This window comes from Chinchilla lanigera, unplaced genomic scaffold, assembly GCF_000276665.1.
Source record: "Chinchilla lanigera isolate Chin_1 unplaced genomic scaffold, ChiLan1.0 scaffold00127, whole genome shotgun sequence".
NCBI classification, from domain to species: domain Eukaryota; kingdom Metazoa; phylum Chordata; class Mammalia; order Rodentia; family Chinchillidae; genus Chinchilla; species Chinchilla lanigera.
This window is the reverse complement of record NW_004955528.1, coordinates 3,857,075-3,880,067: the sequence shown is the minus strand read 5'-3', so window position 1 is coordinate 3,880,067 and position 22,993 is coordinate 3,857,075. Positions and strand designations below refer to the sequence as shown.

The window sequence follows — 22,993 nt, the reverse complement described above, 5'->3', positions numbered from 1 at the left end:
ATCAATTGTAAGTGTATATGCACCAAACCATAGTGCACCCAACTTCATAAAATAAACCCTAATGGATATAAAAGATTGCTTAAAGATCAACACAATTATTGTATAATGGGGGACCTCAATATCCCACTATCACAAATAAGACATCAACTAAACAAAAATTAAGCAAAGGCATATGAGTTGGACCACCCTTCAAACAAAGAGACTTCACAGATGTATACAGTGTTCCATCCAACAACAAGCGAATACATATTCTTTTTGGCTATACGTGATACTTTCTCCAAAACATATCATATACTAGTTAATAAAATATGCCTAAGTACATGCAAAATAATCAAAATTTTACCATGCAACTTATCAGATCACAGTGCAATGACACTAGAAATCAATAGCAAAGAAATCATAGAAACTATACAAATATATGGAAATTAAACAAGATACTCTTTAATAATCAATGGGTCAGGGAGGAAATTAAGGAAGAAATAAGTCAGTTCCTAGAACTAAATGATAATACCAGCACAATATACTAGACACAATAAAAGTCCTACAAGGAAAGTGTATAGTGGTAAATGACCAGATCAGAAAAATAGAACAAGCTCAAATACATAACCTAGTGCTGCATCTCAAGATCTTAGAATAAGAACAATTCAAACTCAGTACTTGAACAATGATGGAAGTTAAAAAGAACAGAACAAAAATTAATGAGATGGAGACTAGAGAAATAAAACAAAGAATGAATGAATTGAAGAGCTTGTTCTTTGAAAGAATAAAAAGACAAATTTGTAGCCAATCTTACCCCCAAAAAGAAAGAAAAAGACACAAATTAATGCAACTGGAAATGAGAAAGGTGAAATCACAATGGACACTGTCAAGATTCAGAAACTTATGGCATTCACCGGGAAATGGATACAACTTCAATACTAAGTGAATAAATCAGACACGTAAAGTCAAATATCTCATGCTTTTTTTTATACGAGAAACACTACACACACACATATCTATACATATATACACGTGTGCACACACAAAGCAAAACAGAAGAGGTAAATAGGAGGTAGGGCGAAGTTCAAATATATCCCCACATTAAAAATTCTATTGTTGTGAAAATATGTCAATATATGCTAATTGGCTTTATTTATACTAACTTTAGTTCTCTGAAAAGAAAATTTCTGTTTTTATGTTTCTTTTTTGTAACTGTTTTGGTTTATGTCTTATACTTTGAGTAACTACTCTGAAGACAATAAAACAGTATAATAACTATTGTTATTCCTTTTGTGGTTATGAAATAGTTTTTTTCATAAAATGAAAAAGTGCTTTTTGTTTTTTTCAATACAGTGAAAAGAAAACTCATAAGATATTTAGTCTGTGAAGGTTTTGGTACAGCTTTCTAGGAAATAAAAGTGAAAATGAAAATGACCTGTAGATGAAAAAGACAGCATGAATATGGATAAATGATTAGACTTTGAATTATAGTGAAATCTGAAGTGCCTGTGTTGCTAGAATAAGTCCATTCAAATCTAAAAAAATGTATGTAGCTTTTATATACAGATTAAACAGAACCTCTTTGGAGGTGATTATTACCATCACAGAATACTTATTTGTATGCTATACTGTCATGCTACCACATTCTTTTGCCTGTATAGCTACAATTAGTATGTTAGGTTCCTTGAGGCTGGGTACTTGATCTTATTTTTTTAGTATGTACATCTTCTTCCAGACCCCATATCAAATTCAAAACCTTACGAACGCAAGCAATGCATATTTAATTATAGGAAAATGATTTATCACTTTCAGATATATCTAATAAAATAGTAATATACATTCTTACCAGAAGAAGAGGTGGTTGAATTGGTGAGCAACTTACACTTGCACATATTAAGTTTATCCCACTGTTTTTTGGTGAGTTTACTGGACTTCCAACTCTATTGCTACTGTTTAAAGATCCAGGTGATAAAGTTTTTGGATAAGGTGATAGAGATTTTGTTATACAGTCATAATCCTGAGTAGAATCATTCTCTGTTATTTTTTCCACACCTACATTGCCCCACAAACAAACAAAACACATGGTGGGCGTTACTGATGTTGCCTGCTTTAAAAATTCCACAATTCTAAAAGTATGACCATTTACAAATTCTCAAACCTTAGCTTTATTTAACAAGATAAATTTCAATAAATTAAGACCATATTTTGTTAGAAATATTTTATAAAACTTTGAAAAATAATAGCTGAATTTAAAATTTTAAAACTTTCAAAACATTTTCGAACAAAAACCTGTATTATACATATAGTAGATCATATAGTATTATCTTGACTATTTTGACATCATAGCGAAGTATCACATGTTAATTCCACAGAATTTTATGATCAGAAAAAGCTTGAGGAAATCATATGCACTAGGTCCTTCATATAAAAAGAAGGAAATTTAGTGCTGAGGTAAGTCCTGATATAAATGCATTCTTAAAGAGTGGTCAGACCAAGTCAGGGAAGGTGTGTGTGTGTGTATATGTATGTATGTATGTGTGTGTGTGTGTATATATGTATACGTATGTATATATGTATATATGTGTGTATATATATATATATCTTTCAGCATGTGTTTGTCTGAATTGACAGTGTTTTTGAGCACTATGAAAATAAAAGAACATAAAACTTCTTTAGGAGAAGCATAATCACATTAAATGATTTAAGTCCTAAATTTTAACTGAAATTATTTAACATTAGAAATGTTTTAAAATACCTTTACATGGAACTTAAAGTTATATAAAAAGTATAAACTTTTAGTGTATATAATAGAAAGACATATGCCTAAGCTCTAAAGAATATGAATTTTATGTACCATTTAGTTTTAAATAAATGCAAAACTTTCCTTGCTTGGGGAAATAATTCAGTGAGTCTACAGAACAATCACGGTTTATACTGGCTTGTCAATGAATTATGAAAAGATAAAAAACCAGATATCCTTATAATTCTAAACATATTTTCACCTGGAAGTATGAAATTTAACTCTTACTTGAGCTTATAACTCAAAAGTATACATTAAGTATTTTCCATAATGAAGTATTTGTTAACTTACTAGTGCAAAAAATTCAGTATTTTAGTAACGTAAGTTTCTAAGTAAGCAATAACCAATAACCAAGCTACTAGCATTAGGTAGTTTAAAAATGAAATTTTAACAACTTATCATATTAAATACATTCCTCTAAATTAGTCTTTAAACTTCATTTTCATGTTATTAGAACTAAAGTAGAAGAAAACTACTGATTATTCATATAATATATAAGAAAAATGAAATGTTACTGACATCTCATTACTTCTATAGATGATGGACTCCCAGCTAAAGATATAGGAGATAAGTCACGGTTATTATCTCTTATAGCATCTTTTAGCAGAGATGGATTTTTCTGTTTTTTTGATAGTTCTTTTTGTGTCTCAGTTAAGATGAGTTTCTGTTGTTTCTTTGGTAGTTTCATGTTTTTGGTTCTGGAATGGATATTCTCCTCCTAAACATATTGATAAATTATACTTGAATACAAATACATTGGGGTACACAGAACAAATTACCTTGAAATAGTTACTAAATACCTTATGTTACTATAGTACATGCAGTCATAAGCAAGGCCCTAGACACTAGGAAAAGACTGTTATACTAGATGGTGTAAGACACATTCACAGGAAAACATTAAGGCACAGGCTATGATAAATACCGAAACAGATACAAATAAAATGCTATGAGGGTTCAAAGAAGATTATATCCAGTTCAGGAAAACCAAAAAGAATTATAGATTTAGTAACACTTGAAATACTAGAAAGTTTGTGAAAGAAGATGGTATGAGAAAGACATAATGGGAATAAGGAAAACCAAGGGCAGTTGAGAAGCCCAGGTTTTATTTGGGTGTCCAAGACTACAGTATTGGACTGTTACAGTTCTGGGTATACACTGGTGAACAATGGAAATAAACCTGCTTTAGAGTATTTAGAGAGACAGATGAGAGGTGGTTTGGAAAGACCTGACTCTATGATAAGTGATACAACATGTGGAGGCAACTTAGGAAGTCCTCAAAGTCTTCTGGGTAAGAGATAAGAAGGCTGTAAGTAAGAAAAAATGTGGGCTTAATGACTGAAAATTAGCATGGTGTACTAGGCAGAAGATACCTATCATTAGCACCAGTCTATGTGGGTTCAAATCCTATCTCCACCACTTTTTTCTGAGGGATCCTGGGCAAGTTTCTTCCCTTGAGCCCCAATTTGTCATTTGCAAAATGGGATGACAGTAGTAGCACAAATTATCTACATTACTTGTCAGATTTCAAGAAAATAAATCTATAAAGTGTTCAAGACTGCAACTGGCATATTGTAAGCATTAAATATTTTTATGTTTTACTTTAAAAAAATCAAAGACAGGTAAATTGGAATGTGTATGTATCACCCTAAGACATAAGAAACAAGTCACGGAGTAGACACAGGTTAAGAAGTGTACGGGGGAATACCTGAGACATCAATATTTTTGCTTCTATTCATGAGAAAAATCCACACTGAAGCATAATTTTGGAAAGATAAAGTACTTCTCTACTTCGAAGATATTAAAGTTACAATTTTAGTGGGGTTAGATGTCCGTTTGTAACAGTGACTACCAACTTATAAAATGTGACACTGTATTGTCTAGGCATCAATTTTCAAAATTATTATTAAAAAGTGTCCTCATATAGGTTAATTCAAAAAGATGAGAAGATAAATTTTAACAAAATACATATTTTGTATTTTAAAAGGCTTTTAGAAATTATGGATCAGGGCTGGGGATTTAGCTCAGCAGCACAGAGCCTGCCTGGCAAGCACAAGGTCAGGAGTTCGACTCCCTGTACCGGAAAACACACACACAAAAAAAAAAATTATGGATCTGAACTGGAGCCATTTTACCTTTACTAGAGGTTTCTCTTTAAGTGAATGTGCAGATTCTTGTTCACTCTCTGATTCTGAATTTGAGAGATCTTTGTAATTTTTCTTGGTTTTTGTTGCTTTTCGGGGGAGTCTGGTTCTCCCATCTGGAACTGTCTCATCTACCTTTTGGATGGTATTTTTATTGGGTACCTTTAGGATAAAAATTCCTGAATATTATTAGATCAGTACTTGAGATACAAGAAATGCAAGTTATTTGCTACACAATTGGCAGTGACAATACACACATAAAATATTTGATAGAAATAAAATTACTGATTAGTACTTTTAAATGATTTATCTTCCCATTCTAATTATCTTATCTCTTTTTAATCCCTACCATTAAATCTGAGAGGCCTGATATGCATTATCTAACTTAAGCAAAACAGAAAAAATATTTTGAAATACACACAAAAATATTAATAACCATGAAATAAAACAAGACTCCAAGTAAGGCCAATATGATGTAAAAAGAGCCAGAACTTAAGGAAAAAAGTACAATTATGAAAAATTATAGGGGTGTGGAAAAGTAGTAACAGCTAGCAAAATTCTGAGATGACAAACTATTTTGTACGACAAGGAGAAACAATTTTAAAGGAATGTTTGAACACAAATTCTTGGTTTACCATTTTAGATCTTCGCTGGCCCTTATCCATAGATGGTCCTGCAAGTCAGGAAAGTAAGGTTAAAATTTTCAAATAGGTAATAATGGGCATTAAATTTCTTAGAACACTTTTTGCACATATAAACATAGTATAAACAAGAACATATATACGTGTTTACTTATTTATTTATTTATTTATTTAAAGGTATCTGTCAGCATTCAATGACCCTCCCTCCATGTAGTTTCAAGAAGGAGTATAGGAGACCTCCTGAAATTCTAATTTCTCCTCGGCCCCTGTATGGAAGAATTTGGCCTTTAGGATGACAAGCTGCTTTAGGAGGTTTCCTTTCTCCTGAACTTTGTAGGCAGGAGCCTGATGGCATTATACTGCTGATGAGAAAGAGTACATCTTTAAACTCATCTAAAAACAAATTTCAAGAATAGAAAATTTGTACTATATAGTATTTGTTATATGTATTGTCGATTTCCCTTCTCCTCAACTATATATTGTCAAACACTTTTTATACATATAAGAGCATATGTAACATGTTATAAAGTTAACATCTAGAAGCTATCACTCAATTTCAGAACCAGATTATGAATAATGTTGAATCTACAGGGATGTTTTCTCATACTTCTGTCTTTGATAAAAAGTAGTAACTACTCTGAAATTTGTTTCTCATGCACTTGTTTTGAACAAAGAGTTTTAGTTCATATGTATGTATCTTTAAATAATATGTATCCTTAAATAATTTAATGAGCTTTAAAACATAATATCATGCTCTGTGTAACACTCTATGATTTGCTTCATTTTTCAAATATCATATTTCTAAGATATATCCCCATTATTGATAGCTTTAGTCCCCTCCCTTTTTTCTTTTTTTTTTTTTTTTTGCTTTCAATCATAATGTCTTTTGTTGGCGAGGGACAGGATCTCACTATGTAGTACAGGCTGGCCTTAAACTCAAACTCCTAGAGGTAATTCTCCTGCCTCAACCTCCCAAGTGCTGGAATTATGGGTATGTGTCACCATGCCTAGCTTTCAAACATTAGTATCATCTTCCTAAATATTCGCTGAAGCCTAAGAAAGTAGATTATTCAAGCCAAGGAAGAAAAGCTTATTTGGAAAGAAAGTCCTATAATCCAACTAATAAACGAGCTCATAAATATTAACTTGTTATCCAGCCATTTAAAATATTTAAAATAATTCACATACAAGTTCAATTTTTAAATATTTACTGATTACAGTACTTTAACTTTTAATATCTCATTGATATTTCTAACCTCCTACTTTCTGTTTTAAAGATCTTTATTTGCACATCATCCCACTAACTGTAAACTCCCTGAAGGTATATGAACCCTGTCATGTTTCTTACTGGCTTGCAATATACTGCTTCAGAGTCCAAGCTCTATAACCAGACCCAGATTCAATTTTCACTATTTTCCCAAAAATAAAAGCTAAATTCCAACTATCCCAATTTTGCATTACCTGAATATGCTATGCTATGTCATGTATCTGTCCCTTTTATATATGATAATCCTGCTCCATTTTTCCCCATGCATCCAGCTGGATTCTCACCTGTTTTCAAGATTTAGCCTTATTTATAAACACAGCAAAATTCACTATTTTTCACTTCCTAAGCCATACCACCCCACCCCTACCCTATACACACAGAAAAATCCTGAAAAGTGGATTCTCTTAAATTTAATTTAAATTTAATTGAAAAGAAGAGTTACCTCATATTGTTTTAAAAATGGAATATGGTTTATGTTTTAGCAAGCAGTGGCACCAATACTCAGTTATACAAGTGGTAATTATCTTTAACCAAATCTTTACCTCAAACTCTTATTAAATTACTTCGAAAGATTCACCATCACAAAGAGAAGGTAGAAGGCATACTATAGGAAAGTACTTTCTTGAAGACTTAATCAAATTTTTTTCTGCAAATAATTTTCGATATATTTTTATTGAATCTAAATGAATTCCTAAAAAGTGTACATGGTGGTTGCAGCAGAGTGAGGGAATGCCTAAGAGGTTAAATATATATATAAAGTATATATATCTATATACATATATATATGTAAGTATGGAAGTACATATACAAGATATATGTGTGTGTACTGTGCCTCTACAAATGTAAGTACTATAACAATAAATAGATGGTTACTGTGAGAGACCAAACTTTGGTTTGCTTTAAGAAAGCTGAGTTCATGAGCACTCACTATACTATTTGTAATAACTGATTAGCTAAGTAACTGAGTAATAGTGAATCATAAGCACAAAAGTGATGAAAACATTGCCATGTTTCAAGGATAACAGTAAATCATATTTGTGTCTACAAGATCCTATCAGAAAAAGAAAACTATAACTTTACTACGAAAACATTATAACAAAAACATAATCACTGTAGTGTTTTGTCCTATTTATAAACAAATGCTGTCATAAACAGTCTAAACACAAAAATGTACTTCTCAACCAATATAGCATTTTATAAAGCTGAAGTAGCAAAATTATTTGCAACATTTCCTTATAAAGTAATTTCTTACTTGATCTCCCACTTTTATATTTCTTCACATTTTTATTTCTGCTATAGTCTATTAGCTGTGGTTTTGACTTTGGTTCTCTTAGCCAGCTAATATCAGTCTTGCTGTCATCACATTTATATTCTGTTTCAGTATCACTAAAGATATTTTTCTTTCTCCAATTTGACATAATCTATAAAGAAAAAAAAGCCTTGAAATAGACGAAGAAATTTGTCTTATTATGTATCATGCAAGGTTAAGGTATGCCCACAACACAAACCCAAGTTACTCAGGAAAACTAATTTCTCATTTTTTAACAGTAAGGACTTATCCAAGAAAGTCACTCAGAAATACAGATTAGGGCAGCAATGTTTATTTTAGGGGGCTGCTAATGAAAGCTTAAAACAGTTTACTTCCACAGAGCTATCACCTAGTAAAGTTGGTATATTCTTCTATTATTAGAAGATTACAAACAGTTCAAAGACCATATAAAAAGTCATAATGTAAACATAGGTAATCTCACAGAAATTAAAAATCAGAGTATTTTTATTTTATAGTTCTTAAACTTTAGCATTGAAAACTTAATAGAAATGTTTTTAGCAAAACATGTTAGGATATTATAACTTACTCTTTTATCTTTTGTTTTGAAAGATGGTTCAAGTTCATCATGATTCCTTAAATTCACCCTTAAGTAAAAATACATATTAATTTTAAAATATCTATTAAGACAGTATGCACTAGATCTTGAGTTTTCAGCCTTAACCAGCTATGTAATTCTGGCCAAGTCATTTATTCTCCCTGGCTCAGTTATAAAATAATGAGGCTATTAAAGGACTATTAAATCTTTTAACTTTATAATCTAAGATACACAATTAATACTCAAAGTACTAAGAATCTGGACATTAATTTTTAAAGTCAATGCTGAAGTAACAATCATAATGGGAGTAATTATGACAGTAATATTTTTATTCACTTGTATGTTAAAAATTCCCAGAAAGACTATGAGACGTTTATATGAAGCTACATTATAATCTAATTATAATAAAAACACATACAGTTTCACTGAATTATCCATGCAGGCTTCTCTAGATGTTGCTTGAAATTCTTGTATCTATATGGTAGATAAACATTTTTTAAAAAGTTCTTGTGTAAACAAAAATTTAGCACATAAACATAAAACCTAGTTTCTATCATATCACAGAACAGTAAAATCCAGCAACAGAATCAAGTTTACCATAATATTTTTATTTAAGATGAAAGCTAATAAAATATAATATACTAAAAGCAAAACAAATGTGTATTAAATCTTGAGAGAGGTAAAAAGAAGTCTTTCCTATCTTCCAGATTTTCACTTTTCTCCATTATTCCAAAAGATTAAAAACAAAACAAAACAACAATGAAGTGTAGATATACCTGGGCCGGTTACCCAAATAAACTACTACATATTATAAAAATTTGAGGTGTATCTCTAAGAAGATGTGCATCAAAAACATACACTCACAACGGTATAGTATATCTAAAATATTTAATGAATAACTATATACAAAATAATTGACATCTAGCTTACTCCAAGTTTTATAATAGGCTCGTCAGCTCCATTCAAATTAAAATTGTAAACATCATTCCTGTGAAAATGAAGACAAGTATTAGATGTACAGTAAATATATTTAGATCTTCAAATATGAAGAAAATGAAACAGTTTATTAAAAATTACTTACAATGGGCATTCAGAAGTAACATTAACCAAAGTAGTCTTCAGTTTTCTGTAACTTTTTTTCTGAACTTTTCCCTAAATACAAGAGTTTATATACTGACATTTAAACCTGGACATTACTTGTCTGTGTAAACAAATCACATGTGCAGTTAAATTTTCATACACTTTTCAGTTGTGCACCCACCAATATAAGGCCAGCATTTTAAACATTTTCCCTAATGTAAAATAAAAAATATACTCAAAAGGAATGAAATCACTTCATAAAGAAGTATACACTCCCATGTTCACTGCAGCACTGCTCACTGTATACAAGACATAAAAGGCAAACAACTCTATACATGCACACACAAAGGAATAGTATTCAACGTAAAAAACAGAAAGATTCTGCCATTTCGCACTACAAAGATAAACCTCGAGGATGCAAAAAAAGAAAAGTACTGCCTGTTCTCGTATGTAAACTATAACAAAATGTTGAGCTCACAGAGAGTTAAACGGAGATTGTAACAGTGGAGCAAGCAGAAGGAAAATGGGGGAGAGGGTGGTCAAAGGAAAAAGTATTAATATGTAAGATGAATAAATTTAGCCTAGAGGTTTATATAGAACGTGAGTAATATGGTTAATAAAATATACTATGTTAAGGAAGGTATTTCTATAATACACACAGAAAGGGTAGCTGTGTGAAATAATGTTAATTTACTTGAGTAGGTAACCATTTTATTAGGTAAAATCATGTTATATAATCACTTAAATATACATATAATGAAAATGTCAAACATCAACTTTTAAAAATATTGAAGACTTAAATACATGTACTAACTAAAAATGGAAAATATAGATCTAATATAAAATCCTTGTCTTTAAAATTTACTGATGAATATAAATGATCATCTTACTAGTACTCCATAAATTAAATTTTAGTGATTCTAGAACCAGAAAATAAACATATTTTTACTTTGTTTCATACTGATTTGCTTAACACTCTTAAGAGAAGTTAAGGTTTATGTGCAATTTCATGTGAAAGAGTTAACATTTTTAGTGGCAACTATTTGCAACATTATTCACATAGCTTACAATTCAACCAGATCACAAAGTAATGAGGCAGAAAATAAAATTTAATAATATTAGTATTGTTCTATTAAATACATTAACTTTGATTAGATAAATTAATATCACTAAATTATTAATTATTGGTCAAAAATAAACGGAAGACAAATATCCAGTAAGTTAAAAATAATAAAACCTAAAATATTTATCTAATGACTCACTTCAATTTGAAATGTTGGCAATTTTATACAGAATTATTTACATTATTCTAAAAAGTATATCCTCCAATATAGTAATTCTCTGATCACTTACCTATCTTACTGTTATGGCTTACATCCAGATGTCCCCCCATAGCCTCAACATGTGCACAGGTGGGAGATTTTGGAAGGTGACTAGATTATACATAGGGGCTTATAGCTGACTTGTTGTTTGGAGGTGGGGTCTGAATGGAAGAGGCGGGTCACTTCAAGCATGGCCCTGAAGGGCCTGTCTCCCTTCCCTGGCTCCTCCCTCCACTCTCTTCTTCCTGGCTGCTTCAGAGGGGCAGCTTTTCTTCTGCCATGCCCTTATGTCATGCTGTCCTCCCTTAGAGCCAGCCAACTATGGACTGAAATCTGAGCCGAAATAAACCCCTCCTCCTTTAATTTGTGGGTATCAGGGTCTGTGTCTCAGCAACAGAAAAATGACTGAGACATTTATCCTTTCCAATATTATTTTTCTGTGTTCAGATACAGATATTCATTCATCAGCTATATACCAGTATATACTAGACGCTACAAGAAATATAAAAATGAGTAAAGACATTAAACAAAATATACAAATGTAAGTAAAAATATTACAAAGGATATAAAGGAGTAAATGTGTTAAAGAAGATACAAAGAAAACATGCCATACTTGTAAGTCTGGCTTATGTTGCTTAACATGATGACCTCTACTTCTATCAGTCTGACATGAAAGTGAAAGGGAAACTGTTTAGGATGGGAGTCAAGGATAGAGGGGAGAGAGGTGGAAGAGAAAAGGCAGGGGAAGATATGATTTAAAGCACATTATACCCAAGTATGAAAATGTCACAACAAAATCCACTGTCTTGGGGCTGGGGATTTAGCTCAGCGGCAAAAGCGCCTGCCTGGCAAGCACAAGGTCGTGAGTTCGGTTCCCGGTACCAGAAAAAAAACCAAAAAAAAAAAAATCCACTGTCTTGTATAGTTAACATGTGCTAATAATAATTTTTTTATTATTTTAAAGAGTAAAAGAAGGATAACATACTAATAGGGAAGCTTACCAAATTACAGACAAAGTGGTAGGAAATTATCAATGGTTGTTGTTTTACATATTGTTATCTACAAGATAGTTTCTCAGGAAAACAAATAGACAAATAATAGTGAGTTACAGACCAAAGTGGTAGGAAATTATCCATAGTTGTAATATACTTTGGTATCTTCAAAGTGGCTTCTAAAGAAAATAAAAAGAGCTATACATGAGTGACCAATTGAGGGGCTGGGGATTTAGCTCAGCGGCAAAAGCGCCTGCCTGGCAAGCGCAAGGTCGTGAGTTCGGTTCCCGGTACCGGAGAAAAAACCATGAGTGACCAATTGAATAATCATTGACTATTCTCAATCCTTGTTGTAGGAAACACATAATAATAAACATACAGGGGCTGGGGATTTAGCTCAGCGGCAAAGCGTCTGCCTGGCAAGCGCAAGGTCGTGAGTTCGGTTCCCGGTACCGGAGAAAAACAAAAAAAATAATAAACATACATCCATTTATGAAATAGCATAGGGTATCTGCTAATAATAATTTAAAACCTTTTAAAAACATCCAAATAAAGGTACAAAGATACTTCCAAACAATTACACTATGGAAAAAGGTGTGAAAAGAAAAAATACCTCCAATAATCAATATTTAAGAATGCATGAATTATTACAGTTTCAGGATCCTTGCCTTGTTTTTTTTAAGTCAGAGCACCTTGGAACATGTTTATGAAGAAGAGAGACTCTGAGCAAGGTTTGTAGGGAGGAGTAAGATCTTGGTAGAAAGAAAAGAAGTGAAAAACCCTATTTACTCAGTTTGAAAGTTCTTTCCAAAGGGGGAAAGATAATAAATGAATACTTAAGGAAGACACTCAGAGAAACTCAAGCTATCCTATTTCTGCCAAACAAAATATGTCTAGAAAACTAACATTTTAAAATAACACAATCTTTTAAGGGACTAGTGAGCCATTCTATGTCTCCATTCAATTCATTTAACAGCAGGGATGAAAGATAGATGGTTTCTGAGCATGGGAAAGACATGATTGGTGCTGTGTGCTTCAGGAAAAAAGTAAACTAGTCTTGAATATAATCAATGGACTCTCACAGAGACATAGTATAGGTAAAAGAAATTATATAAAGACTTATATAACAATCCAGTAATCATAAGTTAGAACTGAAAATAAAAGTAACAGGAGTTAGTCTCACCAGGAAAAGAGATTCAAGAGAAAATTACTGAAGGCGAAACTCAAAACTTAAGCAAATTAAGTGGACATAGAAAGTAACTTTAAGTAATAAATACTTGTTATTTTAAGATTTGGTGAATAATACGTGTTTTTAACAACATTAGTACTCCCGGAGGATGTGTCAGAACAGCTATCAAAAAACACAGAAGTAAGGATATAATGAGTAATACATAAAGAAAGCCAAACCACTGGGCTTACATAAACGAAGTACTTTCTTTGAAAAACAGAACAGAAAGTTATGGAGCTATTTTGAGTATTTGCCACTAAGCATGTCAGCTGTCATATCCATTTAGCAATATTCTCAAAACCTTAAGTATAACTACATATTCCTACTATTTTCATCTTACTAATATTTTAGTGTTTACAGTCAAATACCATAGAATTCAAATATAAGTTTTGTAGTTAAATAATTGATACCTACCTTACCATTCTGTAGGTCAGACTTGTTTGAAAAACCACTACAAAAAGGATTTTGACAATTTTTAAAGTGTTATTAAATATCAGTAGCATAATTTTCATAAACGTCATTTTTGTATGGAAAAACATTTGAGTCACTAAATCTATATCCAACATTCTATAAATGGCCAAAATATGACAATCTTATTATGGTATTTTTGTAGTTTTGCTCTCAGTAAATAGTAATTATAATACTGAATTCTAAGTTGCACCATTAATGTAGCAAGAAAGAAGTAGCAAACAATTCAAAATGAATGGTTCTGTGTCATGAAAGTCATTTTTAATTATACTATTCTATTAAGGCCAGAATTTGAATTAATGGTCAATGAGTAGATGTTTTATAATAAAATAACTTTCAGAAGGATTTAAAGCAAGGAATATATTATTTACTACATGAAAGTAATTCATTTCCTCTTATTTAAACATCATATTCCATTAAACAATATATTTAAATGTATTACTTTTACTTGTTAATAGATTCCATAAATACAATTCTAAAATGTTTATATCCTAAAAATTTATTTCTGAAATGGTATATTAATATTGTGTTTCTGATACTTTATAAAATCTAATCAGACACTAGAATAGCATATTCCCAAATTTATTTCCTTTTCTACATAAATAGTTACTATTCATAAAAGTAATAAGAAACTATGAGGTTTCTACTGGAAAATTACACTATGTGAATGTATATTTGAAACTTTTAAAAACTGTGTAAAATAATTTAGTTGCATTTATCATAAAGATATTTGTCTAAAATTTATGAACATACCTGTCAATCAAAGGCTCATTCAATCTTCTTGTGGGCTTTATGTCATCTTTTGGTTTGTACCTCTTATTAATTTGGTTTATCAAGGATTCTGCTGCATCAGTAAACCCCTTCCCCTTTGACTTTTCTCTCTGAAACAATTTAGAAGTTACATTAAAACTCCACCAGTTAACTTTCAAAGGAAAGTAAAGGTGAGAAGAGTATTTCTAATTATACAAGTCCTAGGGAGGAGGAGGAAAAATAAAAAGAAATAAACATGCAAGAGGTGTATACCAGTTTCCTACGATAAATACACCTATTATGTATTACAAACATATACTAATTATAAAAGGTAAGAACGAAAAAAAATTTTTTAAGGGGCTAGGAATTATTTAATGAGTTTGGGCATTGTAAAGCATTAATTCATTCAAGATAGTCTTTTAACATATAGAATTGTGGAGAATAGTGTGTAGAATTTGCATGTGAATTCTAGACATGTGAATAAAGAAACAACAGCCAGTGTTTTGGAAATGTCAATTAAATTGATAAACTTCTAGCCAGGTTAACTAAGAAAATCAGAGAAAGAGAAATTATTATTATCAATAATGAAAGATAGTATGTACTTTAAAGGACAACAAAGAAATATTGTGAATTCCATGTTCACAAATTTGATAACCTAGATTAACTGCACCAATTCCTTGAAAGATGCAATTTGCCAAAACCTATCAAGGAAAACTAATCATCTGAATATGCCTCTATGTACTAAGGAAATTTAATCAATAACCTTTGAAAATAAGATGCACTAGGCACAGATGGTTTAGTGGTGAATTATATCAAATTATATCAATTAGAAAGAAACTGTATCAATTCTCCAGTCTTCTACCAGACAGAAACTGAGGAAATACTTCCTAACTTGTCCGATAAAGTCATTATCACACTAGTGCCAAAACTAAAGACATTGTAAAAAGGAGAAGTACAGGCCAGTATCTCTCACAGACACAGATGTAAAAATTCTTAATAAAATATTAACAAATCAAATCTAATAATGTATAAAACAAATCATTCACCAAGTGGTATTTATTCCTGATAAGCTAGGCTGACTCATCATTTGAACATCAGTGTAATTCACGTCAACAGGCTAAAGGAGAAAAATGCAATCAGTAGAAGATGCCCAAAGTGTCCGATAAAATCCAATGCCCATTCAAAATAAAAACTTTTAATAAACCAGGAATATGGGAGAGAACTTCAACTTGATAATGAACATCTAAAAAAAATTACAGCTAGAATGAGAAACTAGGTCCTTCCCTGCTAAGATGAGAAACAAAGCAATCATACTCAATTACTCTTTTCCAACACCGTACTAGAAATACTACTAAGACATAAGACAAGGAAATGAAAGGTATACAGTTTGTGAAGGAAGATAACTGTCTTTGTTCATGGATGACCTCATAGTCTAAGTAGAAAATTGCGAAGAGTTAACAACAGCAACAAACTACTAGCTCTAGTAAACAATGACACCATGGATATCTAAGATATAAGGTTAATACACAAAAGTCAATCTGTTTCTATTAAGCCCGTAATAAACTTTAAGATACTATACAATTTACAGTAGCACTCCCCAAAATTAAATGCTTACATATAAATCTAACCAAATATGCACATGAGAAAAACAATACAATTCCGGTTAAATAAATCAATGGACATCTAAATAAATGGAGATATTCCACATACATGTAATTAGAAGTTCAACACTGCCAAGATGTTAGTTCTTCCTAACTACCTATAGATTTAATTGAATCTGAAAACCCCTGCAAACTATTTTGTGATTGTCAATAAATTCATCCAAAGTTTATAGAGAAAGGCAAAACCCCAAAATATAATGCTAAAGAGCAAAAGTTAGAGAACTGTGTTACCTGACTTTAAGACTTACACAATATCTACAGTAATCAATCAAGACACTACAGGTACCAAAGAAAAAGAATCAGAAGAATAGTCCACAAATAGAACCCCACAAATATAGAAACCCCACTGATGTTTGACACAGAAGTAAAAGTAATTGTTATGGTTTGTGTCTAGATGTCCCCTCAAAGCCCAAGCAGTCACAGGAGAAGGAGTGCTTTTCAGAGGTGGCTGAATCTAGAATGTGTGATGCTGGGATTAAGAGTGTGTAATCAGTTAAATGATTGGCTTGGCACTGCCGTGGGTGACCCAGCAGCCTAGACTGAGAACAAAAGGGGCAGAAAGATGCTGTTAAGGTCCCTTGTTTTTTTTTGCTGTCTTCCGCCACCATGAACTGTTGCCCCTTTACCCTGTGTCACTCTGTCTTGCAGCCAGCCAATTATGGACTCAAACCTCTACAAATTCTGAGCTAAATAAGCCTTTCTCTTTTTAACTTTATTGGTTATTCTGTCTCAGCAATGAGAAAAGACGGACAGCAATTCAAGGGAAAAAGGACAGTCTTATCACTAAATAGGATTGGAGCAACTGGACATCTACATAGCCAGAAAGAATCGTTTCTCAGACTTTCAACTTTTTATACAAATGAACTTAAAATGGATCAGAGGTCTAAATGTAAACTACTAAAAAAATAAAACTCCTAGAAGATGACGTACTTTCGAGAAAAGCTGGGTTTGGGCAGTGCCTCTTTACATAAAGAGCGCAAGCTATGTAAAAAATTGAGAAGTAGGCCTTCATTAAAATTAGAAACTTCTGTTCTGTAAAATGGACACTGTTTAGACAGTGAAACAAAATACAGACCAGGAAAAATATATACAGCATTTATCTAATGAAGAACTTGTACTTAAAATATGTAGAAAATTCTTAAAACTCAGTAAAAATAACAACAGGCAAAATTTTAAATGGGCAAAAGATCTTAATAGACAACTTGTTAACAAGTCAAGTCATACACATCAAATGACAAAAATATGGAAAGATGTTCAATATCGTACATCACTGGGAAACAGCAAAATAAAACACCTCACGATAAAAAGCCATTCTATTTGTGTTAATGGCTAATTCTAATTATTACTCTAATTATCCATGACAAGGGCAAAACTAACTGCTGGCAAGGATGCTGATCAATAACTCTCATTCACTGCTGCTAAAAATATAAAATGGTACCTTTGGAAGCTAACAGTTTTGGGGTTTGTTTTACAAAACCAAATACTGTATACTTTTATTGTATGATCTAGCAATAATGTTTCTGGGTATCTTTCCACTAAGTAAGTTGAAAACTGATGTCCACACAGAAAAATTGCACACAAATCTTCATGGCAGCTTTAGTTACAACTGCCAAACATGGAAGCAACCAAGATGTCCTTCAATAGACGAAAATGAACCTTAATAAATCCACAGAACAAAATATTATTCATCAGGGGCTGGGGATTTAGCTCAGCGGCAAAAGCGCCTGCCTGGCAAGTGCAAGGTCATGAGTTCGGTTCCCGGTACCAGAGAAAAACAAAAACAAAAACAAAAAAAAAATATTATTCATCAGTAAAAAGAAATATGTAATCAAGGTATAGAAAGATGGCAAAGCCTTCAATTCATTTGCTAAGTGGAAGAAGCCAATCTGAACAGACTACATACTATGTAATTCTAACAAAGTGGTATTCTGGAAAAGACAAAACTATAAAGGTAGTTTAAAAAAAAAAAGCAGGGACTCCCAGGGTTTTGGTGGGAGGAATTAATAATTGGAACACAAGGGAATTTTAGAGTAGTAAAGGGATCCCATATGATACTGCAGTGTGGATCTATGCCACCACATGTTTGTCAAAGCACACAGCATATAAAATAGTAAGAATGGACTCTAACATAAAACTGTGGGCTTTAGTCAATAACCATGTTTCAGTAATGGCATCAATTATAATACATGTATCAAAGTAATGCAAGATATTAATGGGAAAAATGGATAAGGAAGTACATGAGAAGTCTCTACTTAGTCTGTAAGGATAAAATAGTTCTAAAAAGTCTATTAACTTTTTTCAAAAAATGTAGGGATTAGAAAACATTTTAACATTGGCATATTTTTAGATAATTTAGTTTTTAAAATGCTAACAATACTTTCAAAGATAGAAGTCTCCTGATTTTATATGTATTTTTCTGGCTATCAGGCATACGAATTTTTAGTATTATAAAACGAGCAAAATAAGCTGCTACTTCAGCCATTTTAGAGTCCATATGTTAGTATAAATAATAGTTATTGAGTTATCACTTACTACTCCTTTCTGAGATTATTAGAGTGAAGACATGGTTTACCTGTCTTGATTAAAAGAAAATCTCTTAAAAAGTATATGGGTTCCAAATATCCAGTATAATGATAGCCAGCTTAGGAATTCTCAACTACTAAAATACAGAGGGGTTCTATTGCTCTGTGCTAATATCACAAGAAGAAAGACAATGTTTAGTAGACGACTACAGTACATCAGAGCAGAGTGATCCATGGGACTGGCAGGAAACACTGTATAATGATACAAAGTGTAACCCTATTAGGGAATGAAGAGAACTTATGAAAACACGAAGATAGATAATGTATAGAACAGTCAAGAGCACAGCTCAGATGAGATAATCAACCAGGTTTCTGTGCTGCTGGGGGCGCGGACAGAGGAATGACTAGCTTAGTAAAATTCTGTGAAAGGATTCTAACCCTGCTACTCCACCAAAAGTAAGTTTAAAATTTAAGGAGAGATCTGTGTTTGAACCAGAACTTCACTTTCCCTAGGACTGAGGGAACTAAATGGCAGTGAGAGCTTAAAAAGAACAGAACAGCATGCAAGACATGAAGAAAAACAGGATCCAAAAGTATGACTATAAAAGAAAACAGTCAAATTAGGCATAAAAGTGAGTTGTAGAACGAAAAAAGTGAGTTGTAGGTTAAAAAAATTTGAAAGGCGATTGTCATGACAAATGAAATCTTATTACATGCAATGACTGTGAATTAGCTATTAAATATCATTTGCACATTCAGATACTCCGAGGCATGATGAACATTCACACCGATTTTAGGAATTTAGTATGTAGGAATTAATAGCATTTCCCAAGATGAATAAATATAAAAACCTATAAAACCTTGATTATTTTAAGACTAGCAAAAAGTAGACTGAACTATTGGCAAGTGAAACGTATTCTAATTAAAATTTTTTCTTGGAGCTGTGGGAAAAATTTATCTTAATCGGCACCTTTATATAAATGGCAAATAAGATAGCTTTTATAAATACTAAAATTTTATTCTGTGCAACTATGATGTACAGTAGTTAAAACTGTCTTGGTGAGATTAGATAATCAATCTGAAGAAGAAAGTTCAGTCTCCAATAAGGAGGAGCAATAGTTACAGAAGTCAGTTTTTTTCTAATTCACTTATACCATTTCCTATAAAACCTTGTCATGGTTTAATGCATCACCTAAGAAATGTTTGGCATGTTACATGTAAAGCTGTGCTAGGATATGCTAAGATTATTTTTATCCATCATTTCTTTGAAATGATGAATGAAAACAAATGATGAATAAAAATAATCTTTGCTCTGTACAGGGTTACAGTCACAGAGGAAAAACATAAAAATAACCATTTATACAAAAAGGTAAGAATTATGAGGAAGAGAAACAATTCAATATGCATGTACAAAAGAAAAAGAATAGGAGGACCACCACCATATCATAAAAGAAAAACTGCTGAATTCACATGTTCTATACATATTTATATGCCTGACTTATGCCAAATACCACTAGGGCTGGGAATGAAGAGAGGTGAAAGGGAAGTTTAATAAGGAGGAACTCACTTTCAGCATCTAAGTGCTGAATTAAAGAACAAGACGTTAAACATGCCAAATCTGCAGTAGCCAATCACCTTCTTTAACTTTGTTAAGTTATCTAGTAGACATCTTATAAGTAGGAAGAAATAACACTAAAAGCTCACCATGTTTTGTTTCAAATCCAAGGAATCAAGCTCAGAAGTCACTTCTCTCTCTGATTTTCTCTGACTTCTCACATTTTTTCTAGGAGAAGGGCTTTTATCACAAATAGTAGCATTCATATCTTTTGACAATATGTATTTCTTCCTATAGATCAGAGATTCTTCAACTGTCTTATTTAGGAGAACTGACTTAAAAGTAGTTTCAGATTCAATATGCCAATCACTCTGTTTAGTATTTTCAGTATTATTTTGTACTGAGTATTTAGGATGATTTTGTTGTTCACTATTTCTTTTGCAGACTTCTGCTTTATTTATTTTGTTGTGCTCTCCTACTTCTTTCTTATATTTTCCCTTTACTGTTTCTTCAGAATCATGATCTGATATTGAAGAGGATGATTTTTGTTTAGTATGTTTCTTATTGATGCCAATACCTAGGAGAAAAATGAAAAATTAACTCTCATAAATAAATGTATAATAACTAAAATGAGTAAAAAATAAAAACGTTTATTAAGACAATGAAGAAAATTATTTCCCTGAAATAATACTGCATACAGACAAGAACATGTTGCACCTTGATTAAATGTGTCTTCTGATGAAGTACTGGCTATTTGGTTACTACACAGCTTAATGTTTGACACAGGTGTCCAACAAGCCCATTTGGAGTGCATTTTACTTTCACAGTTATTGTCTAAAACATGAGGAAATCTAGAAAATAAATTCATTTTATTATAAAGCATGAGCATATATTTTATAATATCTTATAGCTTATAATCTAGACTTTTTATTTAGTTAATGTTTATTGAAAACAACTTGTGAACAGAAAACTATGGCAATATTTTCATTAAATCACAACTAAAATTACAATCTTTAATATGCCTGATCATATTAAAAATACTAGAAAAATGTATCATCACGGTATCTATCTTTTTGTCTACCTAAATATTTCTTACATATTTTACACATTCTACTGTGAGTTTAAAGTTTTCATAACACTACATTATTTTTTTAAAATTTCATTCATTTAAAGTCTCTCAATTGGGAAAGAACTGGCTGATAATGAAAAAAAGGAGATTATTCCTCATATGATATCACAATAATACATCAGTGATGATTAATGCTATAACTAATACTACATTCAACTGTTATATCCATCTAAAAATAATATATGATAAATAATATGATGTATTTTCTTGTACTTACACAGGTTTATCTCTTTCTCCCTCTGCTTGTGTATCAGGATGAAAATCCTCGAGTTTATCTAAATAAAACAAAAATCATAACATTTCCATGCAGTTGATAGAGTACTAATGGGGGTTAGTATAGAATTCTATAAAAGTTCAAATATTGGGATGAACAAATTGATTGATCCCGCTCCTTTGGACTCAAATTTATTAGGAAGAGATTATACTGTATTTCTTTGTAACCTTACAAATTCCCCATGCAAAGCCAAACATAGCCATTATAAAAGGTTTACTTTCAAATCAGTGAGAGCTGGTGTGGTTGAAGAGACATATAGAAAGAAGTACTCTATATATACATTTTAAAGCGAATAAATCTGAAATGTACTTACTTAAATTTTCGTTTTGGAATCCAATGTCCTTATTTTGTGTCTTTTCTACAATTTTTGCAGTTTTGATGTGCTATAAAAACACAGGAAACATATTAATTTTAATTAAGGCATTTTATGAAAATAACTTTTAAAGTTCTTAATGTCTGAAAAAAATAAGTTATCCTTGGTATGAAACTTGGATAGTATTTACATTTCATAAACATTATGCCCTTTTTAGAATACTGCCTACCCAAAACACATAAAATAACTTTCACTGCAAGAGAAGAGGAAAAAGATCCTTCAAATTTTTAATCACATACATAGGTAGACTAAAAATTCAATTTCATCAGTTAGTAATCATTTCTAAAACTTCCATGGAACATTTCTATATTGTTTTCATAGCCTGCATCTCTGTCCTTTTAACTAAAGTCCATAGAAGAGTCGGAAATTATGAAGTATTGTTTTTAAATGTTTGGTCACTACCCAAGTAGCTTCTTGCCTACATCAAGCTTTTCTTTCCACAGCCAGATCCACACTTAATCCAGATCAAATAAAAATCTGCTATCACTCTCAGATAATATATTGATTTGCCCAAAATATTTTACCTCATCTTAACTGTCTTTCCTACTTAATCAGTAGTTCTCTACACTAGGAGAGAAGCAGTTACAGAAATATGCAAGTGTGCTTTTTTGCAATGACGTAACGATTGTATGAACAATAAGCACAGTACTAGCTGTTACAATATTCAGGATCATGCTACACATCTAAAAATAGTGCCTTTACTAAGAACCACTCAGGTAGACAACAATTAAAACTAGTACGTTGATTATTTTTCTAATACTTTCGATTCTTCGACCTCATCTTCTTTGACATACCATTTAAATTTTTTAAAGGCCACCATTTGCTTTTTTTCTTATTTTAAAAATAAAAGGAGGAAAACATTGACAGACAGACAACCTTTTACAAAATAACTAAAGAACAGTACAGACAATACCATTCGCTTTTTGTACCTTTACACCAAGACTAC

At 31.6% G+C, this 22,993-nt stretch overlaps 1 protein-coding gene across 3 annotated transcripts in view; it reads right to left on the bottom strand.

Annotated features, from left to right (window-relative positions):
• Window positions 1–22,993, bottom strand: part of Sycp2 (synaptonemal complex protein 2) — a 77,618-nt gene that overhangs the window by 6,988 nt on the left and 47,637 nt on the right. For 2 of the 3 annotated variants that reach the window (XM_005410044.2, XM_013507426.1), the window contains exons 20-34: window positions 21,988–22,057; window positions 21,618–21,675; window positions 20,989–21,122; window positions 20,421–20,848; window positions 14,537–14,664; window positions 13,730–13,766; window positions 9,775–9,845; window positions 9,624–9,681; window positions 9,112–9,167; window positions 8,685–8,742; window positions 8,081–8,249; window positions 5,556–5,593; window positions 4,912–5,082; window positions 3,299–3,497; window positions 1,826–2,031 (exon numbers count right to left, since the gene is read on the bottom strand). In XM_005410044.2, the coding sequence (XP_005410101.1) occupies window positions 1,826–2,031; window positions 3,299–3,497; window positions 4,912–5,082; window positions 5,556–5,593; window positions 8,081–8,249; window positions 8,685–8,742; window positions 9,112–9,167; window positions 9,624–9,681; window positions 9,775–9,845; window positions 13,730–13,766; window positions 14,537–14,664; window positions 20,421–20,848; window positions 20,989–21,122; window positions 21,618–21,675; window positions 21,988–22,057 (1,881 nt within the window). The remainder of the gene's footprint in view (window positions 1–1,825; window positions 2,032–3,298; window positions 3,498–4,911; window positions 5,083–5,555; window positions 5,594–8,080; window positions 8,250–8,684; window positions 8,743–9,111; window positions 9,168–9,623; window positions 9,682–9,774; window positions 9,846–13,729; window positions 13,767–14,536; window positions 14,665–20,420; window positions 20,849–20,988; window positions 21,123–21,617; window positions 21,676–21,987; window positions 22,058–22,993) is intronic. The other variant, XM_013507427.1, reaches the window with a different exon arrangement.